Source organism: Hypomesus nipponensis, chromosome 5 (genome assembly GCF_054491055.1).
Source record: "Hypomesus nipponensis isolate SF chromosome 5, ASM5449105v1, whole genome shotgun sequence".
Lineage (NCBI taxonomy): Eukaryota > Metazoa > Chordata > Actinopteri > Osmeriformes > Osmeridae > Hypomesus > Hypomesus nipponensis.
Window position 1 is genome coordinate 898346 of NC_140365.1, and position 13791 is coordinate 912136.

The 13791-nt window shown below is 46.3% G+C and overlaps 1 protein-coding gene across 3 annotated transcripts; it reads left to right on the forward strand.

Annotated features, from left to right (window-relative positions):
* Positions 1 to 366: 366 nt before the first annotated feature.
* Positions 367 to 13729, forward strand: tbc1d8b (TBC1 domain family member 8B). 3 transcript variants are annotated; one of them, XM_084698613.1, is made up of 21 exons: positions 368 to 613; positions 2352 to 2462; positions 2598 to 2716; positions 3630 to 3855; positions 4091 to 4331; positions 4504 to 4711; positions 4814 to 4981; positions 5564 to 5725; positions 5872 to 6022; positions 6240 to 6454; positions 6716 to 6833; positions 8190 to 8475; positions 8601 to 8730; positions 8848 to 8946; positions 9039 to 9107; positions 9254 to 9494; positions 9617 to 9682; positions 9953 to 10045; positions 10269 to 10316; positions 10411 to 10508; positions 10678 to 13729. In XM_084698613.1, the coding sequence occupies exons 1-21, from the start codon at positions 487 to 489 to the stop codon at positions 11182 to 11184; spliced, it is 3483 nt and encodes a 1160-aa protein (XP_084554739.1). In that variant the 5' UTR covers positions 368 to 486; the 3' UTR covers positions 11185 to 13729. The 3 variants fall into 3 exon arrangements, with proteins under 3 accessions (XP_084554741.1, XP_084554739.1, XP_084554740.1); XM_084698614.1 differs by lacking the exon at positions 9953 to 10045; XM_084698615.1 differs by lacking the exons at positions 10411 to 10508; positions 10678 to 13729 and having other exon boundaries at positions 367 to 613; positions 9953 to 10313.
* Positions 13730 to 13791: the final 62 nt, after the last annotated feature.

Below are 13791 nucleotides of genomic sequence, written 5' to 3' on the forward strand. Positions count from 1 at the left end.
ATCAGGGTCAAATAATGTTAGCATTTATTTATATTAATTTGTTAAAGAAGTTGGGTGTAACTTAAAATGAATTGTAGATGTGGAGTGACTAGGCTATGTATTAATAATTTACACAGATATAACATCTGTCTGTTACAGATCAGTCTAATTCTTTGTCATCGGAACGTATCTCCTGGCTTCAACGTCCTGTCTGTTGGAATATTGTCTTTGATACATACAACACATTGATTGTAAAGCACTATGGGACACCAAGTGCGCATACTGAAGGATACCCGTTCTCTTCCTAACGTTTCTAAGGTAGAAAAACTGCAATCCCAGAAGCCCTTGCGACAGTGTCTTTGGCAACATTTAACTTGTCGACGTGGGCAAGGGTGCTTGCCTCGCTTCATACAAACAAATGTTGATGGGTGTAGTGCACGATGGAATGAGCATTGTGTCATGTTTTGGATTTAATAGATATACATGTACACATATATGACTTGAATTATGTGGCTTAAACCTGAAGAAGTACTGCTGAAAAATGCATTCAAGCTATGGGTGACGGAAAAGAGCAATGATTATTTCGTTTTACAGAGGAGACGAGGATATGGAGAAGGTGGGGGCGGGTTGACAGGTAGGCTATGCGAACAATACTTTGCTTCCAAGTCTAAACTATAACCTTAGTTTGCATAAAACCTCAATTATACTTCAATTTGACATCTTATGTTTGTGTGTCGGTTCTTTCCGGGATTCTGTGTAAATATGACCATGGGTGTGGTGCAGACAGCTGTGTTGGTCAAAACAGCTGACCAAATGACAACATTACATTGCAACAGGTATACAGTTTAACAGCTGCTGTATGCCTGCACCAGTGTTGTTACCATCTATGTGCTTGTTACTTGTTAACCAGTGGCGTGGGCTGTCTGCTACAATTCCCCGTAACGGCATGGTATCAAATTCCTTGCTGCCTTGGTTTGCATCATAACACACGGCTGCGCATTCGTTTTGTAATTCCGTAAAATTCTAGTGCTACTGCGGCTTGTGATTATATTATGTAGCTTGCGGGTAAAGAGATGAGTTCACACAAGTGTGACAACGCAGTAGGCTATGATCTCAACATTGTCAGTGGTCGGTTTTTCTACGATAACGATACCAATCAAATATTTTACCACGGCACTTAAAATTCACTGTACACTGGTGCCAGAATGTCGCCTCTTGGAAACACGTTTTGAATAAATGAGAAGCACAGCAATAGAGGCGATCCATTTAAATTTTTAGAAGTTGCATTATTAATCAGCTGGCCTGCAGATTCAACAGTGTAATCCGTTGTATTAATACCCTCATCGGATGACTCAAAGGCGGTAAAGTCTAATGGTCCCACTAATTCATCTAAATATAAATAGGCCTATAAGAAAACTCCCAAGCAGTGGTTTAATTGATGTTAATGAAAGGGTGCCTGGATGAAGTGGAACACAATGTCTCGTCTGAGTGGTCTAATGATGGTGGAAGTCCGACGCTTTTAGCGACTCTGTTAATTGCGGCCCCTTAAAACCCTCTTCAACTCAAGGACCTTTATACTCGGAAGTATCTCTTTAAATCACTAGTCAGAGTTCAGGGTATTTGATCATTACCTGCTTGATTACTTTGACTCGATGCTGTAAATAAACAGGTTGAAGAATCACAGATTGTTTTCAGTCTATTGGACTATTTACTACGACACCTTAAGTAATCACTGTTATGTTCAGTCAGCAACGCCTGTAGTGATGCAACCTCTGAAAGCAGTATGGCCATCAAACCTTGTTAATTATTAATGAAGGGCAATTCACTGATAGGTAATGTTACACAGCTAGTTTTAGCCAGGGGTAAGTTACTTGTGCATGTCCATATAAAGGACATTTGACGGTATGTAAGAGCCTTTTTCTAATTAAAGTATGTCAAATTTAAGGAAGTTGAAATAAGACTTTCACAAGCACGCACTGAAATATGCTTCTTTGTGGTTTTATAATTTTCAGATTATGTTAAATGTGCAGACACATGCCACGTTTCTACCTGTGAATTAATCAGTGGCAAAAATCTAACAATTTTGGAGGGGGACGATTATATGACATCTTCTCAAGAGCAATTCCTGAGGGGGACACCAAAATTACTGCTGTAACACATAGACTACATTGTAATATGTCAAATGTATATCATTAATATGATTTAAATCACCTTATGTTTACAGTGATTTATTGGGGGTGACAAACCTATTTTCCCCAGGATGGGGGGGTCGTGTCCCCCTATCCCCCCTGGGATTTCCCCTTATGGATTTCATACGTCCAGTTATATAATTTGTTTATAGAAATTGCATGATATCTTAATTGTTTTAACAGGCCTTCTGGTAGGAACCTTGGACACAGTGTTGGACTCTACATCCAAGGTTGCCCCCTTCCGCATCTTACACCAGACACCAGACTCACAAGTCTACTGGTCTGTAGCATGTGGCAAGTACTTTCCTTCCCCACTTAAAATCCTATTTGGACAAAGACTGTTTTGGTTGGCTGTGAAAGTGCTCTCAGCACAGTTCCCATTGAGTCTGGTGGATTCCATTGTTTCTGAGTGTGTTTTGTCTGGGTTAGGTGCCACCAAAGAGGAGATCAGTCTGCACTGGGAGTGGCTGCAGCAGAACATCATGAGGACCCTGTCTGTGTTCGACTCCAGCGATGACATCACCAGCTTTGTCCAAGGAAAAATAAGAGTAAGAAATCAAAGCCAAATCACACCGGGGGGGGGGGTGGGGGGGTGGGGGGGGGGTAGATAGATACAGTCCCTAGTATCACTGTCCATCTCTCAGACTGTGAGAGGCACAGAGAGTGAACGGTTTCGTCAGCTTGAATGATTCATTAAGCTCTCGGTGAACACTGGCTGTTCACATGACTCATTCTGAATGCTTGCTTCATGATGATATGGAAAAGTATAACATGCAACCAACATAATCTGAAGTGATTCACTCAGAGGAACAAATTATATATAATATTATATACAGTACATATACTCTGAATCCAGAATACAGTATATTTGGATAACTCAACCTGTACAAAATATACATCATCGCTCTTCCCTGCTCTCCCCTGCTCTCTCCTGCTCTCCCCTGCTCTCCCCTGCTCTCTCCTGCCCTCTCCTGCTCTCCCCTGCTCTCTCCTGCTCTCTCCTGCTCTCTCCTGCTCTCCCCTGCTCTCCCCTGCTCTCCCCTGCTCTCCCCTGCTCTCTCCTGCTCTCTCCTGCTCTCTCCTGCTCTCTCCTGCTCTCCCCTGCTCTCCCCTGCTCTCTCCTGCTCTCTCCTGCCCTCTCCTGCTCTCTCCTGCTCTCTCCTGCTCTCTCCTGCTCTCTCCCCTGCTCTCCCCTGCTCTCTCCTGCTCTCTCCTGCTCTCCCCTGCTCTCCCCTGCTCTCTCCTGCTCTCTCCTGCTCTCTCCTGCTCTTTCCTGCTCTCCCCTGCTCTCCCCTGCTCTCCCCTGCTCTCCCCTGCTCTCTCCTGCTCTCTCCTGCTCTCTCCTGCTCTCTCCTGCTCTCCCCTGCTCTCTCCTGCTCTCTCCTGCTCTCCCCTGCTCTCCCCTGCTCTCTCCTGCTCTCTCCTGCTCTCCCCTGCTCTCTCCTGCTCTCCTTCCTCCAGGGCCTGATTGCGGAGGAGGGGAAAGTGTCTCATGTGCAGGAGGACGACCCGGAGAAGTTCCGCGAGGCGCTGCTGAGGTTTGAGAAGTGGTTTGAGCTGCCTCCGAGGGAGAAGCTGGTGACCTACTACTCCTGCAGCTACTGGAAGGGCCGGGTGCCCTGCCAGGGCTGGCTGTACCTCAGCACTAACTTCCTGAGTTTCTACTCGTACCTCCTGGGAGCAGAAGGTGAGCAGCCGGCACACCGGCCAGCAACCCTCTCGGCTCGAGATATTATTTTCTGTATTTTTGTCTAAGGGTTAAAGTTGGTTATTTGTGTGCTCTGTGGGAGACCCCGGAGCCCTTTGTCGTTGCTTACCAAAAACAGCGATGCAAATCAATTTGAATTAGATTACGTACTATAGTTGTAAACCTGACCTTCCTTTCCGTGTCAGATACTTAACATAAACAATCATCTCCACAGTGAAGCTGGTGATCTCCTGGGATGAGGTCTGGAGGCTGGAGAAGACGTCCAACGTGATCCTCACGGAGAGCATCCATGTGCAGGCCCACGGAGACCATCACTACTTCTCCATGTTCATGCACCTCAGCGAGACGTTCGTCATCATGGAGCAACTGGCTGACTACTCCATCAAACGCCTGTTTGATAAGGAGACCTTTCAGGGAGAGCATGCCCTGTGTGACCCTTTGCAAATCACCAAGAGGTACCACCTGTCTGTCTTGTGTTTGCTCTCTGTCACGTGACTCGTCAGTCGTTGTTATTGGAAACGTATCCTCAGGCTACTGACTGTGCAGCTACGGAGGCTATCACAGTATTTAGGTTATTTCCTGTGTGCTCTAAAACTGTCTTTGCTCAGTTGCACTGCTCCTTTCCAGAGGCCTGGAAACTCATGCCAGGAACGAGCAGTTCAGGGCGTTCTTCCGGCTACCCAGGGAGGAAAACCTGCTGGAGGTGTACGAGAGTTTCCTGTGGGTACCCTTCAGCCACTTCAATACTCTTGGCAAGATCTGTCTGTCTGAGGGCTACCTGTGCTTTGCCAGCCAAGATGGCAGCCAGTGCCATGTTATCGTCCCCATCCGAGAGGCAAGGAAGACGCAAAGCTTCTCCCAACAACAAATATTTGCTGTTTGATCCTGTCCCCGGCTGATAGCTGGTGTTTGTTTTAAAAACGGTCGATCCTGGCAGGTGATTGGTGTGGAGAACCCAGACAGGAGCAGCAGAGCGTTGACGGTGTGTGTGCGGGGCAAGAAGGCTCTTCGCTTCTCAGAGGTCCGGGACTACGAGCGTCTCGCCAGCGCCATCCGCAGGAGGTGTGGGATGACAGCCAGCCCTCTGCACTCCACGCAACCTGAGGTGGTGACCTTCTGTCTAAAGCACCACACCCACACCCACACACACACACACACACCCCTCCACACACACCTCCACACACACACCCCTCTCCTTACACACACCCCTCTCCTTACACACACCCCTCTCCTTACACACACACCTGTCCTTACACACACACCTGTCCTTACACACACACCTGTCCTTACACACACACCTGTCCTTACACACACACCTGTCCTTACACACACACCTGTCCTTACACACACACCTGTCCTTACATACACACACCAGATCCCAGCTCAGAGGCACTGCAGCACTATACAGGACAGTGCACTCGTATGTCCTGGGCTTAAAACAGCCGACGGTCTGCACCTTTCTGTCACTGACCATGTCTGTCACCAACTGTCTCTGTCACTGACGAGCCCTCACTGATCTGCTCCTCCCAAGGTTTCTTTCACTTTTCTCTCTGAATTTTCCTGGGAGTTTATCCTTGTTTTCTTTGAAGGTCTAGGTTGGTTAAAGTGCAGTTCTACGGGTTTGCGTGACACCCTTGTAAAAAGGAATTTGATTTGAAAACATAAAACCACTCTCCTCCCCTTGCAGGTCATACGAGGGGAATGTCAGTCACTGATCAACCACTTTGAGGACAACCCAGAGGACGTGACTCTGATGGTGGGGCAGAAGGACACCAGCAAAGCCGTGAGCACCGAAGCTCTCATGACCGTGTTCCACCCGCAAGACGCCGAGAACCTCGACCCCAAAATGGTAGGCAGCCCTCTCCTCGCTTCAACATCCTCTCGTTCAGTATGAGGAAACAAAGTGCTTCAGAGACAAGAGGAAACCATAGCGCTGACACGCAGGAAGCGGTCATAGCTCTCTGACCACTGTGTTTTTCTTTTTCTGCCCGACAGCTAAAGGAGAAGATGAAGGAGCAGTCGTGGAACATCCACTTCTCAGAGTACGGCCGCGGCACCAGCATGTTCTGCACCAAGAAGACCCGCGACCTGATAGTTCGTGGAGTTCCTGAGTCCTTAAGAGGAGAACTGTGGATGCTGTTTTCAGGTTCTCATCTATATATGCGTCTCAACATTTCTTTTTAGCAGAACTTATGAGTTTTAATTAACCTCAAATAAAATAACCTTTACAAATAAAATCTATTATTATTATTAACTAGGGCTGGAAATTAACCGACTTATGTAGAGACTGTCCAGTGCTTTGGGTTAGAACCTGGCGGTGTGGTGTTCCGTGTTTTGACCGTGCGGGGGTTGCGTCTTGGCAGGTGCAGTGAACGACATGGCCACTCACCCCGGTTACTACACCGAGCTGGTGGAACAGTCGCTGGGAACGAGCACCCTGGCCACCGACGAGATAGAGCGGGACCTCCACCGCTCGCTCCCGGAGCACCCCGCCTTCCAGAGCGAGACGGGGATCTCCGCCCTGCGACGCGTCCTCACCGCCTACGCTTACAGGAACCCTAAGATTGGCTACTGCCAGGTAGGAGACTGACCCTAACCTTAACCAGGTAGGAGGCTGACTCTAACCTTAACCAGGTAGGAGACTGACCCTAACCATAACCAGGTAGGAGGCTGACTCTAACCTTAACCAGGTAGGAGGCTGACTCTAACCTTAACCAGGGAGGAGGCTGACCCTAACCTTAACCAGGTAGGAGGTTGACGGACGTCCTGTTACCGGCCCTGGGCGGCTTCACCCGTTAACGGGATCTAAGCCGCTCTGCCCTCCCTCTCTCCTGTGAAGGCCATGAACATCCTGACGTCGGTCCTCCTCCTTTACGCCAAAGAGGAGGAGGCTTTCTGGCTGCTGGTGGCTGTGTGTGAGAGGATGCTGCCTGACTACTTCAACCGCAGGATAATTGGTAAGAAATTCTGCTGCTTTACCCTTCACTTAGAACGATGTTTGAAGATTTCCTTCTAAAGGATCAAGCACAGTTCACCATTTTAGGTGAACCCAGGTGAACTTTTGGTCAACTGACTTTTTGGCCACAAAGGAAAATGGATTGAGTTTGAAATCCGACATTTAGATCTGATTAGCTCAGTTTAAGTTTATTGACAAGAGTCAAAGGTCAAATTAGACGTGCAGTTTTAAACATAACTAGGAGGTAATGGTTATGTTTAGTTATATTAACTGGACAGTTAAGGTCAAGTGAGCCATATAAAGGCTAAAGATGAAATGGCTCCTTCCTCCTCCTGATGTAAGTGGCATGTGGCATCTCACTGTGTAACACAGTCTATGTTGCTGTAACCGGGGGTGATAGACCATGTTACCGGGGTGATAGACCATGTTACCGGGGTGATAGACCATGCTACCGCTGGTGATAGACCATGTTACCGCTGGTGATAGACCATGTTACCGCTGGTGATAGACCATGTTACCGCTGGTGATAGACCATGTTACCGGGGGTGATAGACCATGTTACCGGGGGTGATAGACCATGTTACCGGGGGTGGTAGACCATGTTACCAGGGTGGTAGACCATGTTACCGGGGGTGATAGACCATGTTACCGGGGGTGATAGACCATGTTACCGGGGGTGATAGACCATGTTACCGGGGGTGATAGACCATGTTACCGGGGGTGATAGACCATGTTACCGGGGGTGATAGACCATGTAACCGGGGGTGATAGACCATGTTACCGGGGGTGATAGACCATGTTACCGGGGGTGATAGACCATGTTACCGGGGGTGATAGACCATGTTACCGGGGGTGATAGACCATGTTACCGGGGTGATAGACCATGTTACCGGGGGTGATAGACCATGTTACCGGGGGTGATAGACCATGTTACCGGGGGTGATAGACCATGTTACCGGGGGTGATAGACCATGTTACCGGGGGTGATAGACCATGTTACCGGGGGTGATAGACCATGTTACCGGGGGTGATAGACCATGTTACCGGGGGTGATAGACCATGTTACCGGGGGTGATAGACCATGTTACCGGGGGTGATAGACCATGTTACCGGGGGTGATAGACCATGTTACCGGGGTGATAGACCATGTTACCGGGGGTGATAGACCATGTTACCGGGGGTGATAGACCATGTTACCGGGGGTGATAGACCATGTTACCGGGGGTGATAGACCATGTTACCGGGGGTGATAGACCATGTTACCGGGGGTGATAGACCATGTTACCGGGGGTGATAGACCATGTTAACGGGGGTGATAGACCATGTTACCGGGGGTGACTGAGACATGCGTCCCCAGGAGCGCTGGTGGACCAGGCGGTGTTTGAGGAGCTCATCAGGGAGCATCAGTCCCAGCTGACAGAGCACATGACAGACCTCAGCTTCTTCTCCTCCGTGTCTCTGTCCTGGTTCCTCACGCTGTTCATCAGCGTCCTGCCCATCGAGAGCGCCGTCAACGTGGTGGACTGCTTCTTCTACGACGGCATCAAAGCCATCCTGCAGCTGGGTCTGGCTGTCCTCAACTGCAACATGGAGGCTCTTATCAGCTGCCATGACGACGCAGAGGCAGTGACCGTCCTCAACAAGTCAGTGTTGACGTCGGAACTCCGGTCAACGGAACCAAAACGCAGAACAACGTTCAGTGTGTTCAGTGTGTGTTGGGAGAAAAGGGGGGTGAATATCATGGGACTGAAACGCGTGTTCCTCTTAGGTTTTTCGACAGCGTGACGAACAAGGACAGCCCCCTGCCCTCCACCGTGCAACAGGCGTCACTCTGCAACAACGACAAGTCCTCTCACTCCAGGATGGACATCAGTGACCTCATCAAAGACGCCTACGAGGTATGGCATGTTGCTAATGAAAACTAGCGTCACCTGCTAGCACTGTGAGTGACAGGAACCGAGGGTGAATATAACAGATCTTTTTTGTCCTGATCTAAAGTGCTCCTTTTCTTTCAGAAATTCGGAGACATTCGATCGGAGGAAGTGGAGAGCATGCGTAAACGAAACAAACTCTATGTCATCCAAACCTTGGAAGATACAACCAAGCACAATGTTGTGAGTGGGAGATTGAGTTAAGAGATTTGTCATCTCGCTTTTTAAAAGTAGGATTGTGCTGTTTAGGATGAATTGACACGGTTTTGTTCCAGCTTCGGGTCGTGTCTCAGGAGGTGAAGCTGAGTGCTCCTCAGCTTGAGGATCTGTATGCACTGTTCAAGGTAGGTCCAGTCTTCATTGTCTGCTTTAGAATTAATCATCTCCAGCTTGAAATAGCTTCCTCTGCAGAGTCCTGAAAATGGTCGATGTGTTTCAAATAGCCCAGAGGATAATCTCTCAGCGGTCACAATTCTTCTCGTCGTTCCAGAGGCAGCATTTCCTCAGTTGCTACTGGACGATGAACAGCCCAGCCCTGCTCCACCACGACCCCAGCCTGGCCTACCTGGAGCAGTACCAGCTGGGCCTCCAGCAGTTCCGCCTGCTCTTCTCCCTCCTGCTGCCCTGGTCCCTCAGTAGCAGCACAGACACGCTGGGCCTCTGGGCCTTCCGCCTCATAGACGAGAACCAGGACGGCCTTGTCAACTTTAAGGAGTTCTGCTTGGCCCTGGGTGAGATCCGCGCTCTCGCCTTCGCACTACTCTGTTGACACCCATCTTACCTGGTCAGTGTTCTACTCTGATTCGGGGAAACTGGCGTAGACCTTGTGTTAACCTCCCTCCCTCCCTCACAGACATCCTGTACAGTGGCTCTTTCACCAATAAACTGAAGTTCCTGTTTAAGCTTCATCTGCCTCCAGGTAAGGACAGACCCTTTCTCACTGACCAAGTTGTATGATGTACATCGTCTTTGACCATGTCGTACCGTTTGTCAGTCATAATTCCTCTGTTGATGTGCTTTCTTGAGAGAAAATCGTATTCCTCTTCACTCCATGAAAACTTTGCCCCTTAATAAGCTTTGCTACTTAAGCTTAGTGTTTTGATTTGTTTTCTTTTTACTAATTTCCTCAAGCCTTTGTTTACTGCGCTATAAGACCTGCTTGCACATACTTACACAGCATATCTTCCAGCTTTCACAGGCAGTCCTTTCCACTCAAAGGGTCAACAGTTTCCTCACTTTGTTCCAGTGACTGAAGACATCTCTCATCTCAGTAGACTGACTGGTCAGCCTGCTCTTTCCTCTCTCGACACCTTCACTTCCTGTTGTACCTCACTTTCTGCTCCTCTCTTTTAACAAGGCCTTATCATTGTTTTCTCTTACTTAAAATCTGTGTGCAATACTCTCACCTGCACCTTAGTATGCTAGCCTGTTGCACTTATAAACTGTTTGGTGTTAGTTCTTTTGATTTTCTTCGTTAAGAAGTGTTACACTTGCTCATATTGCAGTGTCAGATCTTCCAGAGGATGGTGTAATACGAAAGAGCCCAGAAAGAGGTGAAGTCGTTTTCTTTTTGGTGTCTTTTGACTGCCATGTTCACTCGAGGTAATCCAGTTAGCAAGTTGCTGGTTAATGTTTTCACTTCCACAGGCAGAGGAAAGGTAGATCTACAAGCCTACCTGAAGCAATGGCAAGATGAGATCCTTAAGAAAGAGGAGAGCATTAAGGATCTTCCCAGAATTAACCAGGTAACAAGCACTGTCCAAGTCATAGTTTCCTCCGTGGTTAATGAATTGGTCATTAAATAAGTACCTTTTTTCCTAATTTCATGGCCACAAACACGTATCAGTGTATCATAATAACTATACATTATCAAAGTCTCGCTTTGTTTCCTTCCTTCGCGGGTATTGGCACTAGGCTCAGTTCATCCAGTTCTCCAAGACCATGTACAGTTTGTTCCACGGTGACCCAGAGGAGGAGCCTCTGTACCGGGCCGTGGCCAGAGTGACCAGCCTGCTGCTGAGGATGGAGGAGGCGGGACGTCGGCTGCAAGAGACCAGCAGCCCTCGGGAGACCCCCAGCCCCCCTCCAGCTCCAGCGGAGACCCCCAGCCCCCCTCCAGCTCCAGTAGAGACCCCCAGCCCCCCTCCAGCTCCAGCAGAGACCCCCAGCCCGCCTCCAGCTCCTGCGAAGGGGGAGGCCTCCACCCCCGTGGAGAGCTCCCAGACCACCAGCCCCCCAGGCCCCCTGGTGGGTGCGGCTGCCAGCCCTCAGGAGATGCAGTGGTCCTTCTCCTTTGAGCAGGTGCTTGCATCCCTCCTTAACGAGCCTGTTGTGGTGCGCTTCTTTGAAAAGCCTGTGGACATTCAAGCTCGTCTGGACAATGCCAAGACCGCCCAGGTGAAGGCCAAGGCAAACAAGTAGAACGACACGTTACGGGTCGAGACGACTTTTCAAAGCCATCAAGTCATCGTGACCCTGCCTCACTGCTGTCCTCTTTTGTGTCATTGCTTGGTCAGGTAGCACAGGGTGAGTCAACACCATGGATATAAAGCACACTTTGCAGAGAAAGCAGTCACGTCCTGTGAAGTCAGTCTGTTCTGTAGTGTTGTACTGTACGTCCTATCTTAGACTCGTAATTTGCACACCAGCGAAACTCATCTGGCATTTTGCTTTTACTGTATGTAACAGTGATTTTTTCCCATGCAGCCTTAAGTCATATTATTTTTTCAGAAACACCAGCTTTTCAAAGTGAGGTTGGCAGGAATGATGTAGGGAAGGACAAAGCGCTCCAGTGGAGTCAAAAGAAGCCATAGCATCCAGTCCCAGTCACACCTTATACCATACAGTGGCTAAAGCCAGAGGACATGCAGTTGACTGAGTAAAAACGATGTAACTTCTACTTCAAACCAAAAAGGGGAAGATTGGATTTTCTTGGTTTGAGTTCAGTTTATTTGTTTTGTGACACAATGAAGGTACATAATCAGGTTCAGCTTGGTTATTGTTTGTGGAGATTCTTCTTCATGCAAGTGAAAACACAAAGGGAACATAGAAAAGGTTCCTAGCTAATTATACATTTAGTTGACTTCCGTAAAACATTTCTTACATACTGAAATGCAATGGTTTTGTTAAGAATATTATGACTGAAATAACAAAAGCCTTTTGTCGTTGCCAAGTTTAAGGCCTTTCAGGGCAAAAGACACTAGCTAAATGTAAAGGTAGTTGGTAGCAGATGAATCAGGTTCAAACTCCAGAACTGGTGAACTGAGTATTTTAATATCAATCAACAAATCAAATATATGCAGAATAGAGAGACTTTGACATGTATTTGCTTCACCCACACTTTAGATGTAACTTGATATTTGCTCAAATAGACAAAGAAAACATATGTAGCACCTTAAACTCTGGTCTTTCTTTAGGCACTACTTAATGAGTACAATATGAAAGTAATGTTACAATCTGAAAGTAATGTTACGATATGAAAGTAATGTTACAATCTGAAAGTAATGTTACAATATGAAAGTAATGTGTTTATTCTAGTAATTAGGTTCAAAAGTAGAGGAAATTGATGAGATATTTAAGATTAGATTATCCTTTGTTAGATATTCTATAATTTCATTCAGTTATAAAGGGAATACTGTGTATCATGTAATTCATGATAACTATCATCAAGGTATATAAAATAATTGTGGTATATTTTGATAGTTGGATTTTTGAGACTGCAAGTTAAATACGTTGTTAGTGTCTAACTGTTATACATTCCCTTTATTATTTTATTAGATGTTTTTTTAATTGCAGTTAAGCATGAAGTGGGTGCATGGGCATGGATACATGATGGAAACAGAACCCAAATGCAATGGATAGTTTGCTCTGTTCGACGTACTGTTCTGTACAAAATCGTCTTTTTGTTTTTTCAATTGACATAATTCAAAGATCTGTATGTAGGATAGATATGTCTATTTTACACGACCAGTGATAAATGTTTATTTTCAAAGGCAAGAGACGTGGTATGTGCAGTTGTATATGGTCTGTGTTTTCCTTGTTTGAATGTCCTGACTTGGTGCCAACTGTGTAAAATCTAACTTTGCAGTTTGATTCAGTAGTCTCAAGTTCATAAAGCACTCATTACACATCAAGTACGTACCTCTCAGCTGCTAGGGCCTTTTAAAAATAGTTACTAAACTAGCCTCACTTAACGCAATAGCACAATATCATGAAGCATTTATGATGAACTGGCTGTTTTTTGTGTTATAGTTAATTGATATGGAGTTAATATTTGTCAAGTTCATTAATATGCTAAGTTTATTTCGAAAGTAAATGTATTCCCTATATTGCAAAACTTGAAGATGTGACCTGTAGTTAGCAATGTCTGTATGTACCTGTCACGGTTGTTAATGTGGCTGGCTTACATTACAGCCTCATACAGCAGACGTTTCAAGATCGTATCCAAGTTGAGGATATATAAGCTGAATATGCCAACTGTCTTTATTGTCTCATGATAAGACCAAACCTGCAAGAGACATGGTTCAAATGTTTAAATTGCACTGTAGGCCTATATGCACTATAAACATGCAGTCAGATTAATTTGGCTGCAATACCATATTATCATTAGTGAAATAGAATACTGTATTGTGACATATGTATTACACTTACTTTAGATAAGACAAATCTCATAGCACAAATAGTACTAGAAATCTGTCGGTTTTTATCCATGACCCTAATTATTCAAGTTGGCCTACCCATCAAAACGTATATGAATGGTTTCCTAAATTGATGAGTCTACTTGTGTAACCTGATGTACTGCCTCTTTATTGATTTTCTGTTATTGAGGGTTGTGGTTATGTTTGAATACAGACCATGAATATGGAACAGGCTTGCTGAGGAAGTCATTATGCCTGTGCCTATCACACGTGACACTTTATGTGAATGTCAGATGTCTTCAAAATAAATGAAAATGTTTTCATAGAAATATGTCAACTTAGGAGCCGTCATTTTACGTGGTTAAATATGAGCTTTTAATAATAGATAACT